Genomic DNA, 15,000 nt, shown 5'->3' on the forward strand with positions numbered 1-15,000 from the left:
AAAAAATGTGAAAATTGGTCAATAGAGCGTTTTGGAACACAACTCTCCAGCTAACTGGCTGTCGGGTTGGATGGGGAGCGTTGCTACACAGCTTTTTTTAGGTCTCTCGAGAGATGTTCGATTGGGTTCAAGTCCGGGCTCTGGCTGGGCCACTTAAGGACATTCAGAGACTTGTCCCGAAGCCACTCCTGTGATGTCTTGGCTGTGTGCTTAGGGTCGTAGTCCTGTTGGAAGGTGAACCTTCACTCCAGTCTGAGGCCCTGAGCGCTCTAGAGCAGGTTTTCATCAATGATCTCTCTGTACTTTGCTCTGTTCATCTTTCCCTCGATCCTGACTAGTCTCCCAGTCCCTGAAAACAACCCCATAGTATGATGCGGCCACCACCGTGCTTTACCGTAGGGATGGTGCCAGGTTTCATCAGACCAGAAAATCTGGTTTCACATGGTCTGAGAGTCCTTTAGGTGCCCTTTGGCAAACTCAAAGCAGGCTGTCATGTACCTTTTCCTGAGGAGTGGCTTCCATCTGGCCACTCTACCATAAAGGCCTTATTGGTGGAGTGCTTTCAGAGATGGTTGTCCTTTTGGAAGGTTCTCCCATCTACACAGAGGAACTCTGGAGCTCTGTCAGAGTGACCATCGGGTTCTTTGTCACCTCTCTGACCAATGCCCTTCTCCCCGATTGATCAGTTTGGCCAGGCGGCCAGCTCTAGGAAGAGTCTTGGTGGTTCCAATCTTCTTCCATTTAAGAATGATAGAGGCCACTGTGTTCTTGGGGACCTTCAATGCTGCAGAAATTTTTTCGTACCCTTGACCAGATCTGTGCCTCGACATAATCCTGTTTCGGAGCTCTATGGACAATTCCTTCCACCTCAGAGCTTGGTTTTTGCTCTGACATGCACTGTCAACTGTTGGACCTTGTATAAACAGGTGTGTGTCTTTACAAATCATGTCCAATCAATTGAATTTACCACAGGTGGACACCAATCAAGTTGTCGAAACATATCAAGAATGATCACTGGAAACAGGATGCACCTGAGCTCAATTTCGAGTCTCATATCAAAGGGTCTGAATACTTATGTAAATAAAGTATTTCAGTTTTTTATTATCAATAAATTAGCAAATATTTCCCAAAACCTGTTTTCACTTTTTCATTATGTGATATAGTGTGTTGATTGATGAGGAAAAAATGAATTTAATACATTTTAGAATAAGGCTGTAACGTAACAAAATGTGGAAGAAGTGAAGGGGACTGAAAACTTTCTGAATGCTCTGTATACAAACGGTCAGTCACACCCCCTGGTACCTATACAAACGGTCAGTCACACCGCCGGGTACCTATACAAATGGTCAGTCACACCCCCTGGTACCTATACAAACAGTCAGTCACACCCCCTGGTACCTAATACAAACGGTCAGTCACACCCCCTGGTACCTATACAAATGGTCAGTCACACCCCCTGGTACCTATACAAACGGTCAGTCACACCGCCTGGTACCTATACAAACGGTCAGTCACACCCCTGGCACCTATACAAACAATCAGTCACACCACCTGGTACCTATACAAACGGTCAGTCACACGCCCCTGGTACCTATACAAACGGTCAGTCATACCCCTGGTACCTATACAAACGGTCAGTCACACCCTGGCACCTATACAAACAGTCAGTCACACCCCCTGGTACATATACAAACAGTCAGTCACACCCCCTGGTACCTAAACAAACGGTCAGTCACACTACCTGGCACCTTAGATACAAACGGTCAGTCACACCCCCTGGTACCTATACAAACAGTCAGTCACACCCCCTGGTACCTATACAAACGGTCAGTCACACCCCCTGGTACCTATACAAACGGTCAGTCACATCCCTTGGTACCTATACAAACGGTCAGTCACACCGCCTGGTACCTATACAAACGGTCGGTTACACCACCTGGTTCCTATACAAACGGTCAGTCACACCGCCTGGCACCTATACAAATGGTCAGTCACACCGCCTGGTACCTATACAAACGGTCAGTCACACCCCTGGCACCTATACAAACAATCAGTCACACCACCTGGTACCTATACAAACGGTCAGTCACACGCCCTGGTACCTATACAAACGGTCAGTCATACCCCCTGGTACCTATACAAACGGTCAGTCACACCCCTGGCACCTATACAAACAGTCAGTCACACCCCCTGGTACATATACAAACAGTCAGTCACACCCCCTGGTACCTAAACAAACGGTCAGTCACACTACCTGTCACCTTAGATACAAACGGTCAGTCACACCCCCTGGTACCTATACAAACAGTCAGTCACACCCCCTGGTACCTATACAAACGGTCAGTCACACCCCCTGGTACCTATACAAACGGTCAGTCACATCCCTTGGTACCTATACAAACGGTCAGTCACACCGCCTGGTACCTATACAAACGGTCGGTTACACCACCTGGTTCCTATACAAACGGTCAGTCACACCCCCTGGTACCTATACAAACGGTCAGTCACACCGCCTGGTACCTATACAAACGGTCAGTCACACCCCTGGCACCTATACAAACAATCAGTCACACCACCTGGTACCTATACAAACGGTCAGTCACACGCCCTGGTACCTATACAAACGGTCAGTCATACCCCCTGGTACCTATACAAACGGTCAGTCACACCCCTGGCACCTATACAAACAGTCAGTCACACCCCCTGGTACATATACAAACAGTCAGTCACACCCCCTGGTACCTAAACAAACGGTCAGTCACACTACCTGGCACCTTAGATACAAACGGTCAGTCACACCCCCTGGTACCTATACAAACAGTCAGTCACACCCCCTGGTACCTATACAAACGGTCAGTCACACCCCCCTGGTACCTATACAAACGGTCAGTCACATCCCTTGGTACCTATACAAACGGTCAGTCACACCGCCTGGTACCTATACAAACGGTCGGTTACACCACCTGGTTCCTATACAAACGGTCAGTCACACCGCCTGGCACCTATACAAATGGTCAGTCACACCGCCTGGTACCTATACAAACGGTCAGTCACACCCCTGGCACCTATACAAACAATCAGTCACACCACCTGGTACCTATACAAACGGTCAGTCACACGCCCTGGTACCTATACAAACGGTCAGTCATACCCCCTGGTACCTATACAAACGGTCAGTCACACCCCTGGCACCTATACAAACAGTCAGTCACACCCCCTGGTACATATACAAACAGTCAGTCACACCCCCTGGTACCTAAACAAACGGTCAGTCACACTACCTGTCACCTTAGATACAAACGGTCAGTCACACCCCCTGGTACCTATACAAACAGTCAGTCACACCCCCTGGTACCTATACAAACGGTCAGTCACACCCCCTGGTACCTATACAAACGGTCAGTCACATCCCTTGGTACCTATACAAACGGTCAGTCACACCGCCTGGTACCTATACAAACGGTCGGTTACACCACCTGGTTCCTATACAAACGGTCAGTCACACCGCCTGGCACCTATACAAATGGTCAGTCACACCCCCTGGTACCTATACAAACAGTCAGTCACACCTCCTGGTACCTATACAAACGGTCAGTCACACCGCCTGGTACCTATACAAACGGTCAGTCACACCGCCTGGTACCTATACAAATGGTCCGTCACACCGCCTGGTACCTATACAAACGGTCAGTCACACCCCCTGGCACCTATACAAACGGTCAGTCACACCCCCTGGTACCTATACAAATGGTCAGTCACACCACCTGGTACCTATACAAACGGTCAGTCACACCCCCCTGGTACCTATACAAACGGTGAGTCACACCACCTGGCACCTATACAAACAGTCAGTCACACCCCCTGGTACCTATACAAACGGTGAGTCACACCACCTGGCACCTATACAAACAAACAGTCAGTCACACCCCCTGGTACCTATACAACCGGGCAGTCACACCACCTGGCACCTATACAAACAGTCAGTCACACCACCTGGCACCTATACAAACAGTCAGTCACACCCCCTGGTACCTATACAAACGGTCAGTCACACCCTGGTACCTATACAAACGGTCAGTCACACCCCCTGGTACCTATACAAATGGTCAGTCTCACCCCCTGGTACCTCTTCAAATGGTCAGTCACACCACCTGGCACCTATACAAACAAACAGTCAGTCACACCCCCTGGTACCTATACAACCGGGCAGTCACACCACCTGGCACCTATACAAACAGTCAGTCACACCACCTGGCACCTATACAAACAGTCAGTCACACCCCCTGGTACCTATACAAACGGTCAGTCACACCCTGGTACCTATACAAACGGTCAGTCACACCCCCTGGTACCTATACAAACGGTCAGTCTCACCCCCTGGTACCTCTTCAAATGGTCAGTCACACCCCCTGGTACCTTAGATACAAACGGTCAGCCACACCGCCTGGTACCATAGATACAAACAAAAACATTTCTTTACTTTTATAGTATCGTTATACTGTATACTCACCCCTTATATGTTCTTGTTCCTCGCTCCTCAGACCGCCTCCCTGTCGGTCATACCACCTTGAAACTAACTAAGCAAAATTAAAAATCTCCTTTCCTTTTAGAGACTTACGTAATGCACTTTCCCCTAACAAGTTCTTGTTCCTCTCGCCTCAGACCGTCCCCCTGCTCCTGTCAACGTGTCTGTGATGCACCTGAGGGCCGACTCAGCCACTGTCTCCTGGGAGATACCTGAGGGTGACGTCATCATCGGCTTCTCCATCTCACAGCAGGTGACTACTATGTCGTTTTTATTAATAGTTATTAATTATTATTATTATTATTATTATTATAATTATCTAGCCTAGTGGTCCTGTTGACAAAATAGACAAATGTAATGGGTGGATGAGATCTTGGTAAAGGTTTAGTTTGCTATGTGAATTCCACTGTTAAGATGTTTATTTAGTAAATGTCATTGTTGTAGAGGTTCTGTTTACATCAGTATTTGACGTGCTAAATGTCTGATGTGTTTTAAGGTGAATACAGACGTATATACAGTGCATGTTTACTACTGTAGTGCTGTATGAATTCAGAAAGTATTCAGACCCCTTTGACTTTTTACACATTTTGTTATTTACATTTTAGTCATTTAGCAGACACTCTTATCCAGAGCGACTTACAGTAGTAAATACATACATTTCATACATTTTTTTTCCTGTGCTGGCCCCCCGTGGGAATCGAACCCACAACCCTGGTGTTGCAAACACCATGCTCTACCAGCTGAGCTACAGGGAAGGCTACTGAGCTACAGGGAAGGCTTGTTATGTTACAGCCTTATTCCAACTTTTTTGTTGTTTTTGTATCAATCTACACACAATACCCCCATAATGACAAAGCAAAAACAGGTTTTTTCGAAATGTTTGCAAATTCATTACAACTCAAACTTTCAAAAAGCACTCGTACATCTGAGCAAACTTTTGTAATAGTTGAACAAGATGAAGGAGAAAGGAAACCGCACACTGCTCATGATAGTATCACTGATCTTTAATAAGCTTTACGTATCGGCCTCACGGCCTTCGTCAGAACTTTACGTATCGGCCTCACGGCCTTCGTCAGAGCTTTACATATCGGCCTCACGGCCTTCGTCAGAGCTTTACGTATCGGACTCACGGCCTTCGTCAGAGCTTTACGTATCGGCCTCACGGCCTTCGCGAGCTTTCGTACGGCCTCACGGCCTTCTCAGAGCTTACGTATCGGCCTCACGGCCTTCGTCAGAGCTTTACGTATCGGCCTCACGGCCTTCGTCTGAGCTTTACGTATCGGCCTCACGGCCTTCGTCTGAGCTTTACGTATCGGCCTCACGGCCTTCGTCAGAGCTTTACGTATCGGTCTCAAGGCCTTCGTCTGAGCTTTACGTATCGGCCTCACGGCCTTCGTCAGAGCTTTATTCATAACAACTAAAATACTGAAATATCACATTTTACATAAGTATTCAGACCCTTAACTCAGTACTTTGTTGAAGCACCTTTGGCAGCGATTACAGCCTCGAGTCTTCTTGGGTATGACGCTACATGCTTGGCACACCTGTATTTGGGGAGTATCTCCCATTCTTCTCTGCAGATCCTCTCAAGCTCTGTCAGGTTGGATGGGGAGCGTTGCTGCACAGCTATTTTCATTTTTTTTGTAAAGTAGCAAACATTTCTAAAAACCTATTTTTGCTTTGTCATTATGGGGTATTGTGTGTAGATTGCTACGTTTTTTAAAATTTAACTTATGTAACTTAACAAATTGTGTAAAAAAAGTCAAGGGGTCTGAGAAGTTTCCAAAGAGTTTCAAAACACCTCATGTGTCACATGCGTCGAAATGAGTAGACCAAGGTGCAGCGTGGAATATGTTCATCTTGTAGATTTAATGCAAAAATGAACACTTAACAAATAAACAAAAATTACAGCCGACAGTTCTGTCAGGTACTACAACTAAACAGAAAGCAACTACCCACAAAACCCAAAGGAAAAACAGGCTAAGTATGGCTTCCAATCAGAGACAACGAATGACACCTGCCTCTGATTGGAAACCATACCCGGCCAAAACATAGAAAATAAAACATAGAATGCCCACCCCACACCCTGCCCTAACCACATAGAGAAACAAACCCTCTCTCTCGGTCAGGGCATGACATCATGATCAAAAGGCAGAGACAGCAGTCCAAAATATTCTCCATTATATGACTAGATTGCCTTAGATTTCACCCACAAAAATTCAGTCTAAATTCACCTGTCTCCAGTTGTTACCAGATTCAGATGAGATGAACATTCCTACATTATTGTATGACAGTTTCAAACCTGATATTCACTGTGGTAAAAAATGCAACAAAGCATTAGTTAAATATTCAAATGATGCTGAAAATATGAAGATGGTATCAATTACAATGAGAGAATGGATACAGAGAAGAGAAGAACAACCATTCATGCATAATGTGGATGGATATTGCACTGTAAGCATTAACATTTTTACTATTTCTCAGCAATAACTAAGGCTTGGTTCACATGCTAATATAAATTACCATGAAGGAAGGTTTGACTCTGCCCAGTCCCAAGCTAAGAATGTAGACAAAGCTCAGCGTGCTTGATTTGTCAGGAGATATACGGTTCCAGGGTTAATATCCACAGCTGCCAGAGAGCCATTTTCAGGTGGGACAGCTTTGAGAATGCTTAGAATAGTGGAACTACCTACGCATACTGATGTTTAAACATACTCACTGTGCATACTGAGTAGTAGTAGTAGCTGTATGCTCTGTGAGTGATGCTCTGTGTAACTAGCAGGAGTAGTACTAGTAGTACTAGTAGTACTAGTAGTACTAGTAGTAGTAATAGTAGTAATAGTAGCAGTAGTAGTAGTAATAGTAATAGTAGTAGTAGTAGTAGTAGTGGTAGTAGTAGTGGTAGTAGTAGTAGTAGTAGTAGCAGTGGTAGTAGTAGTAGTAGTAGTACTAGTAGTAGAAGTAGCAACAGGCCCGCTTAGCAGCAGCAGCAGCAACAGCAGCAGCAGCAGCGGCAGCGGCAGCAGCAGCAGCAGCAGCAGCAGCGCTAGCAGCAGCAGCAGTGGCAGCGGCAGTAGCGGCTGCAGCAGCAGCACCAGCAGCACAGCAGTGCAGCACTAGCAGCAGCAGCAACAGCAGCAGCAGCAGCAGCGCCGGGGGCAGTGGCAGCGGCAGCAGTGGCTGTAGCAGCAGCACCAGTAGCAGCAGCAGCGGCAGCAGCAGCAGCAGGCCCGCCTAGCAGCAGCAGCAACAGCAGCAGCAGCAGCAGCGCCGGTGGCAGTGGTGGCGGCAGCAGCAGCAGTGGCTGCAGTAGCAGCACCAGCAGCAGCAGCGGCAGTAGCAGCAGCAGGCCCGCTTAGCAGCAGCAGCAGCAGCAACAACAGGAGCAGCAGCAGCAGCAGCAGCAGCAGCAGCAGCAGCAGCAGTGGCAGCAGCAGCAGGGTGGCAGTGGCAGCAGCAGCAGCAGGCGGCAGTGGTGGCAGCAGCAGCAGCAGCAGCAGCAGGCCCGCGAGCAGCAGCAGCAGTAGCAGCAGCAGCAGCAGCAGCAGCAGCAGCAGCAGCGGTGGCGGCGGTGGCAGCGGCAGCAGCAGCAGCAGCACCAGCAGCAGCAGCAGCGGGGCAGCAGCAGCAGCAGCAGCAGCAGGCCGCCTATTAGCAGTGGCAGCAGCAGCAGTGGCAGCAGCAGCAGTAGCAGTGGCAGTGGCAGCAGTGGCAGTAGCAGCAGCAGTAGCAGCAGCAGCAGCACCAGCAGGAGCAGCAGCAGCAGCATTAGTATTAGCAGCGGCAGCTGCAGCAACACCACTAGCAGCAGAAGCAGGACCAGGGCAGAAGCAGCAGCAGGCCCGCTTAGCAGCAGCAGCAGTAGCAGCAGCAGCAGGCCCGCTTAGCACAGCAGCAGCAGCAGTTTAGCAGCAGCAATAGCAGCAGCACGCCCGCTAGCAGCAGCAGCAGCAGCAGCAGCAGCAGCACCAGCAGCTGCAGGCCCGCCTAGCAGCAGCAGCAGCAGCAGCAGCAGCAGCAGCAGTGGCTGCAGCTGTAGCAGCAGCAGCAGGCCCGCGTAGCAGCAGCAGCAGCAGCAGTAGCAGCAATAGCTGTAGCAGGCCCGCTTAGCACCACCAGCAGCAGTAGCAGCAGCAGCAGCAGCAGTAGCAGCAGCAGCACCAGTAGCAGCACTAGCAGCAGAACCAGCAACAGCACCAGCAGCAGCAGCAGTGGCGGTGGCAGCAGCAGCAGTAGCAGCAGCAAAGCAGCAGTGGCAGTGGCACAGCAGCAGTAGCAGCAGCAGCAGTAGCAGGCCCGCCTAGCAGCAGCCCCAGTGGCAGCAGCAGCAACAGCTGCAGCAGGCCCGCCTAGCAGCAGCAGCAGCAGTAGCAACAGCAGCAGCAGCAGCAACAGTGGCAGCAGCAGTAGCAGCAGCAGCAGCAGCAACAGCTGCAGCAGGCCCGCCTAGCAGCAGCAGCAGCAGCAGCAGTAGCAGCCCCGCCTAGCAGCAGCAGCAGCAGCGGCAGCAGCAGCAGCAGCAGCAGCGGCGGCAGCAGTGGCAGCAGCAGCAGCAGCAGCAGCAGCAGCAGCAGCAGCGGCAGCAGCAGCAGCAGCACCAGCAGCAGCCAGCAGCAGCAGCAGCACCAGCAGCAGCATAGCAGCATAAGCAGTAGCAGGCCCGCTTAGCAACATACTATTATTAGCAGTAACAGCAGTAGGGGTGGTAGTGGTAGTAGCAGCAGCACTAGCAGCAGCAGTAGTAGTAGTTGTAGGCCCGCTTAGCAGCAGCAGCAGTGCCAGCAGCAGCAGCAGCAGCAGGAGCAGTGGCGGTGGTGGCAGTAGCAGCAACAGCAGCAGCAGCAGCAGCAACTGCAGTGGCAGGGCCCGCCTAGCAGCAGCAGCAGCAGCAGCAGCAGCAGCACTGGTGGTGGTGGTGGCGGTGGTGGTAGTAGTAGTAGCAGTAGCCTGCCTCCCCGCACAGTAGCAGCAGTCAGCAGCAGCGGCAGCAGTGGTAGCAGCACAGCAGCACCAGCAGGAGCAGCAGCTGTAGCAGTAGTAGCAACAGCACCACCAGCAGAAGCAGCACCAGCAGCAGAAGCAGCAGCAGGCCCGCCCAGCAGCAACAGCAGCAGCAGCAGCAGTAGTAGCAGGGCGGCAGCGGCAGTAGCAGCAGCACCACCAGCAGCAGTAGCGGCAGCAGCAGCAGCAGCAGCACAGTCCGACTAGCAGCAGCAGCAGTGGCAGCAGCAGCAGTTACAGGAGCAGTGGCTGTGGTGGGAGCAGTAACAGCAGCAGTAGTAGCTGCAGCAACTGTAGTGGCAGGCCCGCTTAGCAGCAGCAGTAGCAGCAGCAGCAGCAGCAACAGCAGCATTAGCAGCAGTAGTGGCAGAAGCAGCAGCAGGCCCGCCTAGCAGCAGCAGCAGCAGCAGCAGTAGCAGCAGCAGCAGAGCAGTAGCAGCAGCAGCAGCAGCAGTAGCAGTAGCAGCAGCAGTAGTACTAGTAGTGGTAGGCCCGCTTAGTAGTAGTAGTAATAGTAGTATTAGTAGTAGTAGTAGTAGTAGTAGTAGTAGGTCTGCGTAGTAGTAGTAGTAGTTGTCGTGTCTTTGGGGCTACCATTAAATGAAGATATGTTTATCAATTAGCTCCCTGTAATTATTATCACGCGATTAAACTGATTAATCATTTAATTGTAATTAACTAGGAGATCGGGGCACCAAGGAGAATATTCAGATTACAAAGCTATAATTTTCCTAATATAACTTTCCTGTTGTCACGTCCTGGCCAGTATATAAGGTTAATTGTTTTGTAGTTTGGTCAGGGCGTGGCAGGGGGTATTTGTTTTCTGTGGTTCGGGGTGGTGTGTTTGTGTAAAGGGTGTTTAATTTAGTAATTCCGGGTTTTGGTTTATGTTTAGTAATTCTATGGTTAGTCTAGGTTGTGTGTTTCTATGTTTGGTTGATTGGGGTTGGGACTCTCAGTTGAAGGCAGGTGTTGTCTATCTGCCTTTGATTGAGAGTTCCATATATTAGGTGTGTTTGTATGTGTGATTTGTGGGTGATTGTTCTGTGTTTCGCCTTGTGCCTTACCAGACTGTTTTTGTTGATCGTTCGTGTTTTTGTTATTTTGTATGTTCGTTTTGAAAGATAATTAAAAAGCAAGATGAGCGTTCACGTACCTGCTGCGTTTTGGTCCTCATTCACCGACAACAACCGTGACAGAATCACCCACCACCAAAGGACCAAGCAGCAGAGGAAGGAGCAGACGGAGTTCGAGTTGGACTGGCGGGAGAAGTGGACTTGGGAGGAAGTTCTGGACGGGGCCGGACCCTGGCATCAGGCTGGGGATTATCGACGCCCGCAGGGGGGAAATTGAGGCAGCCAAGGCAGAGAGGCGGTGGTACGAGGCCAAGTACGCGCTGAAGGAGAAGCACGAGAGGCACCCCCAAGAAAATTTTGGGGGGGCACACGGGTAGTTTGGCTAGGCGTAAGAAGAGCCGGAAGCCAGCTACTCGTGGTTATATGGAGGAGCGTATGGGGTGGAGAGCGCTATGTTTCGCTGAGGAGCGCACTATCTCACCCATACGCACGCACAGTCCGGTGCGCGTTATTCCAGCCCCTCGCAGGTGCCGTGCTAGAGCGGGCATCCAGCCTGGTAGGAGGATGCCTGCGCAGCGCATCTGGTCGCCGGTACGCCTCCGAGGACCAGGCTACCCAACTCCCGCCCACGCACGGCTACCATCAGGCCCCTGCACAGCCCAGTCTGCCCTGTACGAGCACCCCGCCGTACAGGGCTACTAGTTCCATCCAGCCAAGGCGGGTTGTGCAGGAGGTAAGATCTAGACCGGCTGTGCGCCTCCATAGCCCTGGGTTTCCAGCTCCTGTCTCTCGTGCGGACCCGGAAGTGCGTCAACCCAGTCCGACTCGCCCTGTTCCCGCTCCCGCACTAGCCTGGAGGTGCGTGTACACAATCTGGTAATCCCAGTACCAGCACCACGCACCAGGCTACAAGTGCGTCAACCCAGCCTCGCCAGTCAACAGTCTTCATCAGAGCTGCCCGCCAGTCAACAGTCATCGTCAGAGCTGCCCGCCAGTCAACAGTCATCGTCCAGAGCTGCCCGCCAGTCAACAGTCATCGTCAGAGCTGCCCGCCAGTCAACAGTCATCGCCAGAGCTGCCCGCCAGTCAACAGTCATCGTCAGAGCTGCCCGCCAGTCAACAGTCATCGCCAGAGCTGCCCGCCAGTCAACAGTCATCGTCAGAGCTGCCCGCCAGTCAACAGTCATCGTCAGAGCTGCCCGCCAGTCAACAGTCGTCAGAGCTGCCCGCCAGTCAACAGTCGCCAGAGAGGTCAGACTGCGCTGAACTGCCGGAGGGCCAGACTGCGCGTGAACTGCCGGAGTGGCCAGACTGCGCTGAACTGCCGGGAGTGGCCAGACCGCGCTGAACTGCCGGAGTGGCCAGACTGCGCTGAACTGCCGGAGTGGCCAGACTGCGCTGAACTGCCGGAGTGGCCAGACTGCCCTGAACTGCCGGAGTGGCCAGACTGCCCTGAACTGCCGGAGTGGCCAGACTGCCCTGAACTGCCGGAGTGGCCAGACTGCCCTGAACTGCCGGATGGCCAGACTGCCCTGAACTGCCGGAGTGGCCAGACTGCCCTGAACTGCCGGAGTGGCCAGACTGCCCTGAACTGCCGGAGTGGCCAGACTGCCCTGAACTGCCGGAGTGGCCAGACTGCCCTGAACTGCCGGAGTGGCCAGACTGCCCTGAACTGCCGGAGTGGCCAGACTGCCCTGAACTGCCGGAGTGGCCAGACTGCCCTGAACTGCCGGAGTGGCCAGACTGCCCTGAACTGCCGGAGTGGCCAGACTGCCCAGACTGTCCCGAATTGCCAGACTGCCCAGACTGTCCCGAATTGCCAGACTGCCCAGACTGTCCCGAATTGCCAGACTGCCCAGACTGTCCCGAATTGCCAGACTGCCCAGACTGTCCCGAATTGCCAGACTGCCCAGACTGTCCCGACTTGCCAGACTGTCCCGAATTGCCAGACTGCCCCGACTGCCCCTCGGCGATGCCAGAGTGGCCCGACAGCCTGGAACGGCCGGAGCCAGAGCCACCTCCAGAAATAGGTGGGTTGGGGAGGGGGGGTGTAGCACAGTGCCGTCGTTGACGGCAGCCACCCTCCCTTCCCTCCCTTTAGTAAAGGGGACTTTTTGTTGGTGTTGCTTGGGGTTATTTTTTGTTAAGGTGCTTCTGGGGTAGCACCTTTAAGGGGGGTACTGTCACGTCCTGGCCAGTATATAAGGTTAATTGTTTTGTAGTTTGGTCAGGCGTGGCAGGGGGTATTTGTTTTCTGTGGTTCGGGGTGGTGTGTTTGTGTAAAGGGTGTTTAATTTAGTAATTCGGGTTTTGGTTTATGTTTAGTAATTCTATGGTTAGTCTAGGTTGTGTGTTTCTATGTTTGGTTGATTGGGGTTGGGACTCTCAGTTGAAGGCAGGTGTTGTCTATCTGCCTTTGATTGAGAGTTCCATATATTAGGGTGTGTTTGTATGTGTGATTTGTGGGTGATTGTTCTGTGTTTCGCCTTGTGCCTTACCAGACTGTTTTTGTTGATCGTTCGTGTTTTTGTTATTTTGTATGTTCGTTTTGAAAGATAATTAAAAAGCAAGATGAGCGTTCACGTACCTGCTGCGTTTTGGTCCTCATTCACCGACAACAACCGTGACACCTGTACTATAATATTATATCCTATTATAGTATAGGCCGATTATCTTCTGGTTTAAATGGTGTATTTTACCTCGAGTCCAGTCTCATTCCAAACGTCATAAATTGTTGTATCTGCACGAACCCAGTCTTTACTAAAATCATCCATACATCAATTGTCTTAAAATCATTTATTTACTACACTAAGTAATTAACAGAAAACATACAAACAGTAATTATCGTCACAAAGGATTGGTAGAGGAATGTGCCCTTGTGGGCTAAACAGGCAGGTCGGCCTGTTGAACAATGGATCATAAAAGGTCAGCTGTGGCACCCAGAGTTCATTAATATTAACAATTGACGATTGAAGGCTCACTCATTCGGGAACAATTGCAATCAATATATATTTACGCTCAGTGTGTCGTTCTGATTCTTGTTGGAGAGTAGTTCTGATGGAGAGTCTCTCTCTTCGGTTAGAATGGATCTTTCAAAGCGACATTCATTAATGTCGTCATCGAATGGTTGTTTCGTTGGTCTTCGCGTTCATTGATATAATTTACTTAGCTGCAGACTAATAATTAACATCAAAGACTTGTTCTTATTCTGTCGGTATCAATAGTCTAAAAGTTAACCACGTGGTATGGTTCACTTTCAGTAGAGGAATTGGATGGTAAACCTATTGGCCATCGAGTGGAGGCCTGGTCTGGGGAAATGTAAATCAAGGGGTGTTTTATAGTGCCCATCGAACAGGCTTGTCAAATGACGCCTGGTCCTGTATGGGTCCCTGGGGGCGTGCCCATGACTGAGCTAGACTTGGTTACAGAAATACAATTCTATCACATTACATCAGTACATAGCATCTCAATGTCTTACAAAAGCTTTATCCTTATTAATACATTCTATACAACCATTATGATGCTATTATATAAACAGTTTTATGGTAATATGGCTATATTGTCTCTTCTGAGTATCACAAAATTGTACCAAGCGGATCAGTTCGTAGCTGGATTCTTCACCAATCTTCCATACCTTCTCCAGAACACAAAATGTCGCTTGGCTCTCCAATTCTATGAGTTGGAAGAATTTCCTGTGTCTCTATGGGCCATGTGGCCAGAGACTCTCCTGGAATTTTAGAGTTTTTACAACCCTTTACACACAGGGTGGATTGGGGGAAGGTAGGTTGGGTGGTGGTGCAAAAGGGAGGGGGTCAACTGTCCTCCCTGTACCAAAAGAGGCGCCAACGTCATGACATAGTAGTAGTAGTACAGTAGCAGCAGCGCGCAGCCCCAGACAGCACTAGCAGCACCAGCAGCAGAACCAGCAGCGCGTAGCCAGCCAGCGAGCAGCAGACAGCGCAGCAGCAGGGCGGCAGCAGCAAGTAGCAGCAGCAGCAGCAGCAGCGGCAGTGGCAGCAGCAGCAGCAGCAGCAGCACCGCCGCTAGCGGCAGCAGCAGCAGCGGCAGCAGCAGCAGACAGCAGCAGCGGCGGCAGCACAGCGTAGCAGCAGCAGCAGCAGCAGCAGCTAGCAGCGGGCAGCAGCCCCAGCAGCAGCAGCAGCAGCAGCAGCAGCAGCAGCAGCAGCAGTAGCAGCAGCAGCACAGCAGCAGCAGCAGCAGCAGCAGCAGCAGCAGCAGCAGCGAGCAGCAGCAGCAGTCAGAGCAGCAGCAGCAGCAGCAGCAGCAGCAGCAGCAGCAGCAGCAGCGGCAGCAGCAGCGGCAGCAGCAGCACCAGCAGCAGCCAGCGGCAGCACCAGCAGCAGCAGCAGCAGCAGCAGCGGAGAGCAGCAGCAGCGA

General features: G+C 51.0%; 1 protein-coding gene across 1 annotated transcript in view; it reads left to right on the plus strand.

Annotated features, from left to right (window-relative positions):
- The first annotated feature begins 3,651 nt into the window (after positions 1 to 3,651).
- Positions 3,652 to 15,000, plus strand: part of LOC106571019 (fibronectin type III domain-containing protein 4-like) — a 57,828-nt gene continuing 46,479 nt past the window's right edge. The window contains exons 1-2 of the mRNA XM_045695267.1: positions 3,652 to 3,718; positions 4,663 to 4,778. Coding sequence (XP_045551223.1) covers positions 3,652 to 3,718; positions 4,663 to 4,778 — 183 coding nt within the window. The remainder of the gene's footprint in view (positions 3,719 to 4,662; positions 4,779 to 15,000) is intronic.

The sequence above is a fragment of the Salmo salar genome, chromosome ssa15 (assembly GCF_905237065.1).
Source record: "Salmo salar chromosome ssa15, Ssal_v3.1, whole genome shotgun sequence".
NCBI lineage: Eukaryota > Metazoa > Chordata > Actinopteri > Salmoniformes > Salmonidae > Salmo > Salmo salar.